This window comes from Lithobates pipiens, unplaced genomic scaffold (assembly GCF_037356315.1).
Source record: "Lithobates pipiens isolate NorthernLeopardFrog02 unplaced genomic scaffold, aLitPip1_a1.2 Scaffold_13, whole genome shotgun sequence".
Taxonomy (NCBI): domain Eukaryota; kingdom Metazoa; phylum Chordata; class Amphibia; order Anura; family Ranidae; genus Lithobates; species Lithobates pipiens.
In genome coordinates, this window is record NW_027507718.1 from 344,454,307 (window position 1) to 344,468,437 (window position 14,131).

General features: G+C 42.5%; 1 protein-coding gene across 1 annotated transcript in view; it reads right to left on the reverse strand.

The window, feature by feature from the left end:
* Positions 1–14,131, reverse strand: part of DCHS2 (dachsous cadherin-related 2) — a 408,274-nt gene that overhangs the window by 51,183 nt on the left and 342,960 nt on the right. Inside the window, exons 10-11 of the mRNA XM_077477070.1 lie at positions 9,199–9,438; positions 4,247–4,375 (exon numbers count right to left, since the gene is read on the reverse strand). Of these exons, the coding sequence (XP_077333196.1) occupies positions 4,247–4,375; positions 9,199–9,438 (369 nt within the window). The remainder of the gene's footprint in view (positions 1–4,246; positions 4,376–9,198; positions 9,439–14,131) is intronic.

Genomic DNA, 14,131 nt, shown 5'->3' on the forward strand with positions numbered 1-14,131 from the left:
CTTTTTCCTTAGCCTACTCAAGTCCTTGTTCTGGTATAGGGGACTCTTCGATTATTGGTTACTTTGACCTTTTTAGATAATGCATTTTATGGGGTTGATTTACTAAAACTGGAGAGTGCAAAATCTGGTGACGCTCTGCATATTTGTCAAAGCTTAATTGAACAGGCTGAAGTTAGAAGCTGATGCTGCCCATGACACCAGCTTTTGCACTCTCCAGTTACAGTAAATTAACCCATATGTGTTTAAGTCACTGCTTATTTTTAACTGCTTAAGGACCGCCTGCCGCAGTTGTACTGCGGCAGATTGGCTCCCCTGCACAAATCTCCATCATTGTACGTTGGCTCACGCAGGTGCAGGCTGGCCGTGGGTTGGACGGACTTGATTTCTGCCGATGGCCTAGTAGAAGGCGGATCCCCATTCTGACAGATGATATGACACAGATCTACTGTTCCCAGTTATTGGGAACAGTGATCTTTGTCATGTCCAGGCAGCCCACCCCCCCCTACAGTTAGAACACACCTAGGGAACATAGTTAACCCCTTGATCGCCCCCAGTGTTAACCCCTTCCCTGCCAGTATCATTTTTACATTATTCAGTGCATTTGTATAGCACTGATCAATTCAATAATGTCACTGGCCCCCAAAAAGTGTAATTTGGGGTCAGATTTGTCCGCTGCAATGTCGCAGTCCCACTAAAAATGGCAGAATGTCGCCATAACCAATAGAAACAATAAAAAAAAAGTCTCTAAATCTACCCCATATTTTGTAGACCCGATAACTTTTGCACAAATCAATCAATATACGCCTATTGCAATTTTTTTTTACCAAAAATATGTAGACTGATATATATCGGCCTAAACTGATATATATATACCGTATATACTCGAGTATAAGCCGAGATTTTCAGCCTCTTTTTTGAGGCTGAAAGTGCCCCCCTCGGCTTATACTCGAGTCATCGCCGTCTGACTGCTCGATCAGCATATCGAGCAGACAGACGGCGGACATACTACAATTCGAAAGCCGCGCCTCCGCCTCCGCTTCCGCCTGTGATAGGCGGAACACTGAATTTCCCAGCAGCCTGTGTTCCGCCTATCACGGACATCGTCTCATCCTCGTCCGTAGTACGAGGATGAGACGATGTCCGTGATAGGCGGAACACAGGCTGCTGGGAAATTCAGTGTTCCGCCTATCACAGGCGAAGGAGGAGGCGCGGCTTTTGAATTTTAGAATGGCCGCCGAGGCGCCGACGAAGAGCGGCGATCCTGGCACGGGACGGGACGGAGGCAAGGCAAGGCACGGCACGGGACGGGACGGAGGCAAGGCACGACACGGGACGGAGGCAAGGAGGCAAGGCACGGCACGGGACGGAGGCAAGGAGGCAAGGCACGGCACGGGACGGAGGCAAGGAGGCAAGGCACGGGACGGAGGCTCGGGACACAGGTAGGCTGGACACACACACACACACACACACACACACACACACACACACACACACACACACACACACACACACAGGGATGGATGGATGGAGACACACACACACAGGGATGGATGGATGGATGGAGACACACACACACAGGGATGGATGGATGGATGGAGACACACACACACAGGGATGGATGGATGGATGGACACACACACACACAGGGATGGATGGATGGATGGACACACACACACACACAGGGATGGATGGATGGATGGACACACACACACACAGGGATGGATGGATGGATGGACACACACACACACAGGGATGGACGGACACACAGGGATGGACGGACACACAGGGACGGACACACACACAGGGATGGACAGGCATGTCTCACCCTCGGCTTATACACGAGTCAATAAGTTTGCCAGTTTTTTTGGGGGTAAATTGGGGGCCTCGGCTTATATTCGGGTCGGCCTATACTCGAGTATATACGGTATATTTTTTTTTTGGATATGTGTTATAGCAAAAAGTTAAATAAATTGTTTTGTTTTTTTCAAAATTGTCACAATGTACATAGAAAAAGTCATAGATCTTTAAGTTCAGCTCATGATAAATAGTGGCAAACACAAAAGTGTTGCTTTTATAATTTTGCTCAGTGTATGTAGAATACATGTTGGCCTAAACTGATGAAGAAATTAGATTTTTAAAATAATTTTATTGGATATGTTTTATAGCAGAAAGTAAAAAATAATATTTTTCTTTTTCAAACGTGATGGTCTTTTTTTATTTATAGTGCAAAAATAAAAACCGCAGAGGTGATCAAATACCACCAGAACAAAGCTCTATTTGTGGGGAAAAAAAGCTGTTAATTTTGTTTGGGTACAGCGTTGCCCAACCGCGCAATTGTCAGTTAAAGCGACAGTGCTGTATCACAAAAAATGGCCTGGTCATTAAGGGGGTAAATCCTTCTGGTTAAATGATGCCCGTGATACTTGATTTTGCCCGTTTGTGACTTCACGGTACCAATGTCTCATCCTGGCCATGCTGTATATTTTGTACCTACTGGAAATGAGATGGATGCATACTCTTTTCTTGGTCTATAGTTTGTTCCTTAAATTTCATTCTAGAAACTTCAATAAACAGTTATTAAAATGAAAAAATAAATTAATATTATTTATGTAAAAGACAAAGTGTAATATATAATGTGGAAATACTGATAAAAACGTGCAGCAGAAGTATTATATGTAAATGTACCTACTTGTGTGATATGGTGTAAGAGTTATTTGGGGTATTAATTTTGCTAACTTGAATGTACATAGTACTTCTTGTATTCAGACACCTTTACTGTTTTGTACTGTACTGTAGACATGTGCTTTCGTTATTGGGCAAATGCATTTTCGCCGAATTTCGGGGGTTTCCGTGTTCGTTTTAACAAAACGGTAATGAATGCGCAGAATTCAAAAATCCGAAAGATCCGAAAAAAAAATCTTTATTTTCGTATCCATTATATTTTCATATTGTTGCAACAAAGGTTCGATATAGATAGATATGGCGGTGACAATAGCGATTTGTGTCTATTGAACCTGCGGTCGACTGTGCCTAACCTAACTCTATTAGTCCAAGAATATTCGACATAAAGGGAAAAGATTCAACACTATAGAAACAATAGTAAAAGAACTGTTAGTGGTCACTGTTGGAATGGGTGGAGGAAGTAAAATGATGATGATGATGATGAATGTTATTGGCTGATCAAAAAATATGTATAATAACCATTCGACGTGAAGATTTGACGAACCGGCTAAAAACATAGGATCGCCGCAAGCGGACATTTGCGGTCAAATGCTCTGCCCATAGGCTATAGAAAAATTCTAATGTTGTTTGAGTAGAAATAAAAATTATAATTATTACTAGTCAAACAACATTAGAATTCTTCTATCGCTTGTGGGACGAGCATTCAACCAGAAATGTACGATTGCGGCATCGTACAGTTTAGCTGCTTCGTCTAATCTTCTTAGAACATCCAACAGACACCATAAGCCTTCAACAGATTCGACCTTGAAGCGGAGTTCCACCCTTCACTTCCTGATTCCATTACTGATAATGCCGGCGTCTCCACCTGGGAGACGAGGGACGGGTCGGCGTCGGGTGAGGACATTGCAGGTGCCCTGGACAGGTAAGTGTCCTTATTTTAAAAGTGTAGTATTTGTAGCTGCTGACTTTTAATTTTTTTTTTCCGGGGGAACTCCATTTTAACCACTTGCCGACCACTGCAAGCCGATGTACGTCGGCACAATGGCAGCGGTGGGCAAATGGGCATACCTGTACATCCCCTTTAATTGATGGGGTTAGCAGCGTGACCGTGCCCATGGGACCGGTGGACTCGATGTGTCACGGAGCCGCAGAATGGGGAAGTGCCTATGTAAATAAAGGCATTTCCCCGTTCTGCCTTGTGCCATGACAGAGATCGCTTAAAGTGCAAAAAATAAAAATCGCAGAGGTGATCAAATAAAAAAAAGAAAACTCTATTTGTGGGAAAATAAAATTTTGTTTGGGAGCCACATTGCATGACCGCGCAATTATCAGTTAAAGAGGCACAGTGCCGAATCGAAAAAAGTGCTCTGGTCAGGAAGGGGGTAAAATCTTCTGGGGCTGAAGCGATTCATTTATTCAGATTTTCGTATGAATGCATTTTTTAACCAAACAAAATAAATAAAAATTAATTTCGGGAGTAACTAAATGTATTTTTCGAATATCTACTGTACTGCAGAAACATGTTTATATATTACTCATAATTCAATACAAGCAATTCAAATACCTCTAATGATAAAGCGGTCCTCTTTCTCTCTGTCGAATGTTGCTGATGTAACAATTTCTCCGGTCTCAGGTATTATTTTGAAAAGCTCATGGCTTGGCAAAATGTAGTAAGTAAGTATAGCATTCACTCCTGCAAAATATAAATAACATTCCACATAATCTTTCTAATATTAATTACCTTTTCTGGCAAGTTCAGTGTGTCGCCTGTGATCACAATCTAAGTAGAAAGAGATTACTACTAATGTACAGCTGGACGATGTTCATAGACAGGGACATATATAATAACCAACGTTATCACTGCGCACATACAGAAAACACTGAACTGCCCGCAGATGGATGCACAGCTATTATAATAACCTATCTGTGTGCATACATATTTCTGGTGTGTTGTGAAAAACAGCAAACAGGGTGGATCAAATGCAAAGCTTGAGGTAAATACTAAATGTAAATTATAATTGCCAACCATACCAGATTTGCTGGAACAGACCTGCTTTTTTGTCAATTATCCCACAATCGTTGTGTTCCAGGCCGTGTTTTGGGATAATAACACTTGCCAAAGCTTACTTCCTACTGCGTATGGGCATAGTGGGAAAAGCAGGTCCAATCACTAATTACCCTCCCCTAGCATGCCCAAGAGCCTAGATTTTTTATTTTTTTAAGCTGACCATACTCATCAAGAACTGGCCGAATTTTGGTCCTTGTATGGGCAACCTGGTTGTACACAGGTGGATTTATCGATTGTCTTGTGTAGAACCACCCTGTTGTGTTTTTCCCAAACAATTAATGCCACCAGCTATAGACTGCAACACTAATCATTGTGTTTTGCTGGCATAGAAGGATTGCCACACTCTCCGCTGACTGAAAACAATAGCTCTACTGGAGGAATTGACCCATCAACATTGATTTTGTTGATGGGGGAATCATGCAATTTTCTTTCCTTCCACCCATGGTGAAGGGCAAGAAAATTGCCTAATCTATGGCCTGCCTTGGGCATGCTTTCAGCAATCCATTCAGTCACACTTACTGACAGGCCGCTGCTTTGTTTTTGACAGTTTATGCAGTAGCAGCATTAGTGCTGCCCACTAGTCCTTCCTCCTGACTGCCGACGCTTCCAGCAGCATCAGTAGCCAAGCCCACTGGACCTACCCTCTGCCAACCCACCTTCAGATTGCAATGCTAGCTTATTGCATAATAGGCCGGTGGTGGGAGCATATATGAAGATGAGAAAGTGGCTGCTTAGAGACTCAGGGGTTGAGTTACTATAGGCAAAAAGACTGTGCACATTGCAAAGTGCAGTTGCCATCTGCAAGTTCAGTTGCTCCAGAGCTTAGTAAATGAGTCTCTATACATTGGGGGTCAGTCCTCTTATAGTCACTGACCACCAATGTGTGCATGTGTATGTGTGTGTGTAGAGGGGTTAACAGCACAACCACTGACTAGAGATGGTCCCGATTAGGGATGATCCCAATTTTCGAATCAGACGTAAGTTCAACTTGAACATCAGATGTTGGTTTGTCCGCAGAAGAACCAAACATATGGGGCAAATTCGAGTGCCGCAGAGCTCCCCATAATGCACTGTGAGATCACAGTACATTGACGACTGCTGATTGGACAAAGCATGCACCTGACCTGCATACATTGGCAAAATAACAGGGCAATCTGCTGGGAGAGCCATCATTGGCCAAAGGTTTGCATGTTCCATAGAACTTTTTGCCTGTTCACATGTTCTGGTGTAAACCAAACCGGGGGGGGGGGTTGGTCTTTCCTATCACTTACTGCCAATGCACTGACCACTGACCACTAATGATGGACTGTATTAAATAACACTACTTGAGACCATCAATGCAGTAAGCATGTTAAAGGGGGGATTAAATAACATAACACTGACCGGCAATGTGGATTTTATTACTGTGAGCCCATGCTGTGTTTTTTTTTCTCACTCACCAGTGATGGGGATTATTATTGCAGTCACTGGCACCAATGCTGGGGGTTATTATTGCATCCAGACACCCATGTTGGGGGTTACTATTGCAGCCAGTGACATCAATCCTGGGAGTTACTGTTACTGACACTGACACCAATGATGGGGCTTATTTTACACCTTCTTTCTCTTCAGTGTACCCAGCAGTAAGAAAAATACAGCAGGATCACAATTTTCAGGTGTTGAGGTGCGGTATAGCCCATGAATGGGCTACCTAACTCAATTCAATGCAGCTCAATGCATGAAAATAAACTGATTTTATGCATCCCTATTTCATTTTTTTTTGACCACCACTGAGCTACAAAATGTAGATAAAAAAAACAGCATTTATAAATCTTTGTATCATTGTCTTTTATAAAAAAACAAAAACAAAAAAAAACAACTTGATTATCAGTTTTGATCACTAATACTTGCACTCACAACTATGTAATATAATCATAAAAGCCTGGACAACACTGCCCCCATGTGGGAAAAAATCATTTAACAAGTAGATTTATAAAGCACAGACTGCATACCAGGTACTAATCAAGGAATGTCATGCTGAAACATTTCATTTTTACTGCAGGTGCTGGCATTGCCTGAAACTAGTATGTAAAAACTGACTTCAAAGGCTCTAAGGCCCCATTCACATCTGGCGTTTCGAGATCTCAGGCAGAATCCCTGCGATTCTGCCCGTGATATCAAATCACAATGCAATAGTGGCAAAATGCATCATGCACATCCAGGTGCATTGTGCAAAGCCTGTCAACCAAAATAAACTCTTGTTCCTTTTTGGGGTAACAAGCTTCACGTGATGCGCGGCAATCGTAGCGTTTATGTGCCATTGAAAAATTAATGAATGGCACCCCAGCATGCATTAGCATAACAACTCTTTATGATACCCTAATGTTGTAAAGCTCTGTGTAAACTGTCGGCGCTATATAAATCCTGTATAATAATAATAATAATAATAATGATACAGGTATGGGAGCTGCATCATTTAAAGTAGTATTAAACCCCTAACAAATTGAAGCCAAATTCCAGCTAATACCTTATAAGCAGTTACAACAAACAGTGTTTTTCCTTGTGGGATAAAGGCTAAAAATAAGTAAAAGCTGATCATTGTAAGCATCCCTGTTAGTGTTAAATGGTTTATCTCATCTCTGTAACTGCAATATAGATATTTAAAAAGACTGGACAGTGGAGCTGATTTGCCAAGGAGTTAAGAACCTTCACACAAATTTTGTGAATATTCACTTAATTTATCCATTCATGTGCAGATGAAATAAATAAACAGGTGATGTGACATGATTGAATAGCTGAATTCAATATTCAAACAATCTATTGTGTGAAGATTCTCAATTACTTTGGTAAATTAGACTTAATATCTATCTCTCTGACATTTTGGCTTGGTTCATTCTACCGCAATGTGACTTTGATGCGATTTCACAGTGCAATTATGTGGTGTGACTTTGATGCAACTTGGCATATTCTTTAGGGCCAAATAACATTGTAAATTGCACCAAAGTAGTGCAGGAACCTTTTCCAAAATCGCACCATTCCGGAGCACATTGATTAGAACAGGAACCATTGAAAACAACATGATTTCCCTTGTCATGCAATTCAAGCTGCACCAGAAGTCACACTAGTGTGAACCAAGTCTTTCTAAAATATAATTACCTGTATCCAGGGTTGCTAGACATAATTCTACAACTGGGGAGTAATGCTACTATATGTGAGAATCATATTTTCATAAGATGACTCCAATATAACTTACGAAAAATCTATTTTAAAAGTGGAACCTAAGGCAAACCACGAAATACACATTTTAAATATACAGTATAAATACATATATGTCTACTCTTGTGGTTCCAAAGGCAGAAGGTTTTTTACCTTAATGCATTTCATCCATTAGGGTAAAACACCTTCTGGGCACAGATCCCCCCTTGCATCTCGATCCAGCGATGTGCATGAGCAGCAGCTTTGTCTCCTCATTGGCTCACACAGCAGAGGGAGCCATTGGCTCCTGCTGCTGTCATTAAAAGCCAGTGAGCCAATGAGGATAGAGTGGAGGGCGGAGACAAGCCATGCTCCATGTGTGAATGGACAATATCCATTCACAGGAGCGAGGCTCAGGAGCGAGTGGTTTTCTATTGGGGACACTTGGCAGAGAGGGGAAGCCAGGGCCGCCGGTAGGGGATCCAAAAAGAAGAGAATCTGGGCTGTTCTGTGAAAAAACATTGCATAAAGCAGGTGAATATAACATGTTTGTTTTTTTTTTTGTTTTTTTATTTAACCTATAGAACCACTTTAACCTGCTAAAGCTCAGTCAAGCTTGAGATTTATATACATTTCCCAAACAGCACAACCCAACAGACAACACCTGTAGTTCTTAAGCAATTCATTCTACTATTTCACACACAAGTAAACAGACTATATACATTTAAAGTGGATGTAAACCCTCGGCTATACCCAGTGAGCTGAAAAGCCTTAGATGATACACAGAGATGAAACAAATATTCCTACATAAGTTTTACTTGCATATCTGCTATCTGCAGGTTTCTAGACACTTTAGAAAGTGCACATTGTGTTGTAAATGTTTTTTCCTGTTTCAGCAGTGGGAGGGGAGTCTGGGTATACACTGTGTATGAGCTGATTGGAGGAAAGGCACACCCCCCACATGCAGAAGTATGAAGAAACTTGCAGAGCTGTGCTGTGAATAGACCAGCTCTCTGCTTATCTATCTCTAAGTTCCCTCCCTGACACAAATTTCCAGCTGTTTTTATCTCCTGTGTTGGAGAACTTGTCAGAAGTTATCATGCTGATAATAGAGGAATGGAGCATATGGCTTTGGAGAGAGATAAGTAAACACTACAGATACTGTATATGTGCCCAGGTAAGATTTCATGAATAGGGTTTATATTCACTTTAAGTTACCTGTATATCATTTACTGTAAAAAACAAAATACAATATATAAGGTTCTTTTAGTTACCTGTATCCATATCCTCAGCTTCTACTTTCATTACATGCACTCCAGGTTCCTGGTTTTCAAGAACTGCAGCTTCATAGACGGCCTGCTTAAATGTTGGTGGCTTATCATTGACATCACCCACTGTAACTGTCAAAATCTGTGTAGCAGAAAGAACTGGAGTGCCATTATCTGTAGCCAGAATGGTCAAAATATAAGTCTCCTGAATCTCACGGTCTACTGTGGAGGATAAAGTTAACCAACCTGGATAAATAAAATATGTAACAGAAATATTACAATCAATACAAAAAAATATGAATACACAAGATTATAGAACTGATATTTGAAAAATATGATTATTTGGCACACTTGGCATTTGTATTTTGCTTCTGATTTATGTTATATGTCAAGCTTCTAAGGAATGCAGTATTCACTTACATTCCTTTTAATAAATTATTTAAAGGAGTAGAGTGCGCATGCGCGGGACTCACGGGAGAACCTCTCCTTCCAGGGGAACAAAGTTCAAATTTTTGCAGATATCTTCCCCACTACTATCCAAAAGCAGAGACCCCTTAAACCTCTCCTTGAAGTACTGGCGTAAAAAGCCATCAAATATCGCTGATCATTCCCTTTCTGTCTCCAGTTTCAATTTAGAGACAAATTATATGGATTCACCAACTTTTGAGATGGCAAACGCTTGTGTCACAGACCTAGCCAGGACAGAGGCTTTTGGAGGGGACTGAATGCTAGTCTCTTGCACACCGATCAGGGGCCTTGGCATTTGGGGGAACAGTGCTCTTTGTGAGCTGTATGCCTTGTGACCCTCGAGGTGGTGTTACTTTGGATTCAGGTCTATATCCCCCCAAGACATACAGACTCTGGGAACACTGTATATGCCATATTAGAAATAGTGATTGATTCATACTGTTGGCACACATACTGTTAGATGCTAATGTCATCAACTCCAGCCACCTGTCTGTTGTCTTCTACAATGTAAATGGGTCTAGTCTGGCTTGCCACAGCTTCTAAGAGTCTTTCACCCTTTGTAGTTTGTGCTAATTAACCTTGCTATTGTATGAAGGAGTCCTGGTTTGAGATGTATGATAATGTGTAGTGTAGTTAGGGAGTCACATGCTGCTTTAAGGGATTAGTTAATTAGCTCATGTTAATTTATGTTTCTGATTATAGGTGTATTGTTAGAGTAATATCAGCAGGAGGGGGGAACCTCCTATATAAGACTTGTATTCTGGTTCCATGTTCAGCAACTAAACAAGTATCGTCTTGTTTTGTGCTTGTTAGCGGTTGGAATATCTGATATCTATATTCAGACTGGGAGGAAGTGGTAAGTGGAATGTTTCATTACAGCTTGCTATTGCAACTAGGATTTATCACCCAAGAATTTCCACCTCAGCAACCTGCAACCAAGCCAGGCTTCTCCAAGCGACCCTTTCTGAGCAGCCCGCTGACCCTGTTGTGGAACAAGCAACTTTCAAAGAGACACCAAGACACCAAGACGCTCACCCCCCAAGATGAGATGCTCTCTCTTCAATCCCCAATGGGATGTTTTACCCTCGCTTCCGGGGCCGGTCCACTACACATTTGTTCTGGTGACTGGTTACCTTGTTAGACCCTTGGTCTCTTTAGGTTGGGTCCGATTAGCCCTCCTAATGGCTAATTGGGATACCTTCCTCTCCTCCAGTCCCCTACCCAGGTGAGCTCACTACCCACCCGCCAATGACTTTTTGCACAAAGTTATGCTCCCACTAGTTATCCTTCTCAGATGTATTTTGGCTTCCACCCTCCCCTCCTCTTCTCCTCCTTCCCTGGCAGAGATCCCCATAACTTAAAGTTAATGTGTGATGTCATTTACTGATGTGTTTTGTTGCTTCGAACCTGAATATTCCTCATAAATCCCTCCCTCTAGGGTCTCACAACTCCATGCTCCCCTATAGGGGGACCTAACGGCTGGAGCGGCCCAACATGCCACTCTTTCTGTTGTGATGCCGAGGAGCTTCCATCCTCTGGTGACACCAGGACAGCAACCTTTACTAGGGTTGCCTCTTCACCTATCCCACCCCTATCGGGGGGTTTGGTCTAGGACTTGGCTTGCCAGTCCTGTTGCTACTTTTTTAGATGCTGCATTTGTCTGAACTCATTGTTTCTATTTTTTTCTTCTCGCCCCTTCTTCTTATTCTCTCTATGCTCTGTCTCCCCTCCTCCAACCTTTCCAACTACTTCCTAGAGGAACCTTCTCGGGGAATACCCCCCGATCTGTACTCAGGACTTCCAGATACTCCCAGGGTCTCGAGGGTCGATCCTCCATCTCCAGAGGCAGAGGTAAGCTCACATGTACTTGCTACCCCCCTCAAACGCTAATGGTTGATTGAACCCTAACCATATGTCTCTCAGGATTGTTTCACACAACACAGGGGCTCAACTCACAATCCAAACTGCAGAAGGCACTTCAAAGCTACCACGCTAGAGGCCTTGATATTGTATTACTACAGTTAAACCCCATCCTTCCTCCACCGTAATTTCCCCACCTTCTATTTGGTGAATGCCAACTCCAAAAAAAAGGGGGTCGCCATCCTTTTAGCTAAGTGGATCCTATTTACACACTCACACACAGTTAGGGATCCAGATGGCAGATATATTCTGATTAAAGGGCTCGTTGAAGGGGTGATGTATTCCATCATCTCATACTATGCCCTTAACCGAGGCCAAGCGCACTTTTTTTCTCCATGTTGTCAACCCCTTCCCCTTACTGGAAGGCAGACGATTATAGGAGGTGACTCCAACATCACATTTACATAGTTACATAGTTAGTCAGGTTGAAAAAAGACACAAGCACATTTGATCATTTGCTAGACAAGTCAACCCATGACAGACCACATCTCAAACAACCACCTAAACAGAGTCTCCATATAGCCCGTCTACTGCACGACCTTGGCTTGATTGATGCCTGGAGGGAACTGAACCCCACAGTCAAAGACTATACACATAACTCGGCCCCACACAAGACGTAAGCCAGAATCGATCATATCTTTATCTCCAACTCGGAGAGCCACACACGCATCAATTCATGAGGTACCCTGGTCAGACCACTCTTTGGTTATCATGAGAACCACCAGCTCCTTTTTCCCCTCCAGGACTCCCCCCAATGGCGCCTTAGTGAATCCCTCCTTTCCAACCCAGTTCATTGTACTATGCTTCAAAAGGGAATTTGGGAATTCCTATGGGGGGGTAAGGGATTTAAAAGGGTAAAATGATCCAGCTTGCTTCCAAATTAAAAAGAGAAAAGAAGTCAGATATAGAAAAACTAGAAAAAAACTTCAAATCCCTCACCCAATCCCACAAGCGTAACCCTACTTCTGATGCAAATCTAGAATCTACTAGAGTGGCCCTGAATCTAGTCCTGATCACCAATGCGGACAAACATTTTAGCTGGGTGAGTGGCAGATTCTATTTGCAGGCCGACAAAATTGGCCCACACTTGGCGGCCAAACTTTCCCCCAGAATAAAAACTTTTTCCCTCCCCAAATTCAAATCTCTATCAGGTACCCTGACCCAGAACCCCAAAGGAATTCTGGAAACGTTTCACTCTTTTTACTCCAAACTTTACTCCGCACATGACCCGAATAACTCTAACTCTATTAAATACTTCCTGGAGGACATAAAACTCCCCAAACTCTCAGATTCACACGGCTCCATTCTAGAATCTCCCTTCCACGAAAATGAAGTTCTAGAGGTCATTAAAAATCTTAAAAAAGGCTCAGCCCCAGGCCTTGATGGCTTCTCGGCTCATTATAACCCCAAATTTTCTGAAGTCCTCTCTCCTCATCCGTCTCTACAACTCCCTGCACGAGGGCTCCCCCCGGAACTTAGCTTATATCACTGTTATTCCCAAACAGGGTAAAGATCCCGGTGAAGTGGGGAATTAGAGATCAATTTAGTTAATTAATAACTATTTAAAGATTATGACGAAAATCTTAGTTAATAGACTGGCTTCCTTCATCGATACCTATATCCATAAGGATCAGGCGGGATTTATCCCTGGGAGGCAGGGGCCGGACCAGATTAGGAGAGCGGTGGACTTAATTTCCCTTATGCAATCCTCTTGGGATGGAGACCCATTCCATGAGGGATATATCCTTTCCATAGATCTCCAAAAGGCCTTTGATACGGTCACCTGTCCCTACCTCTTCACCATCTTACAAAAATGGGGTTGCGGCCTGTAATTTATGAGAACCCTGGAAGCCCTCTATTCTTCCCCTAAAGCCCAAATCAAACTACAAAGTCACTTCTCTGACCAATTCCCCATCCTGAAAGGTACCAGGCAAGGATGCCCCCTTTCCCCCATTCTTTTCGCCATTGCAATAGAATATTTGGCATTAGCTATCAGACAACACGCGGACATACATGGGGTAAAATGTCGTCAGTTGACCCACAAATGTGCATTATTCACCAACAATGTTCTTCTTTTTGCCATCTCCACCCCCAATATTCCCTGACCTCCTAAAAACATTTGGATCAGTTTCAGGCCTGAAAGTTAACATGACCAAATCAACAGCCCTAAACATCTCCACCCCCCAAGACCTAGTTGATAGATTAAAAAAACATTTCCCCTTCTCCTGGAGCCCATACTCTGTCCCCTACCTGGGCATTCATCTCACTTCTAAAATTGAGCTATTACACCAATGCAATTACCCCACTATGTTTAAGAGATTGTCAGAAGACCTCTCTCAATGGTCCCTATATAAAATGTCCTGGCTGGGAAGAGTTAATCCAGTCAAGATGACTGCTCAGAATACTGTACCTCTGCTCCCTCCCCATACCCATAACAAAGCGTCTCCTAGATAAACTGCAGTCGGCGATTATATACGTTTAATCTGGGGTAGTAAGGGACAACGTCTATCCAAAATGGTTCTATTTAGAATCAGGAAAAAAGGGGGACTAG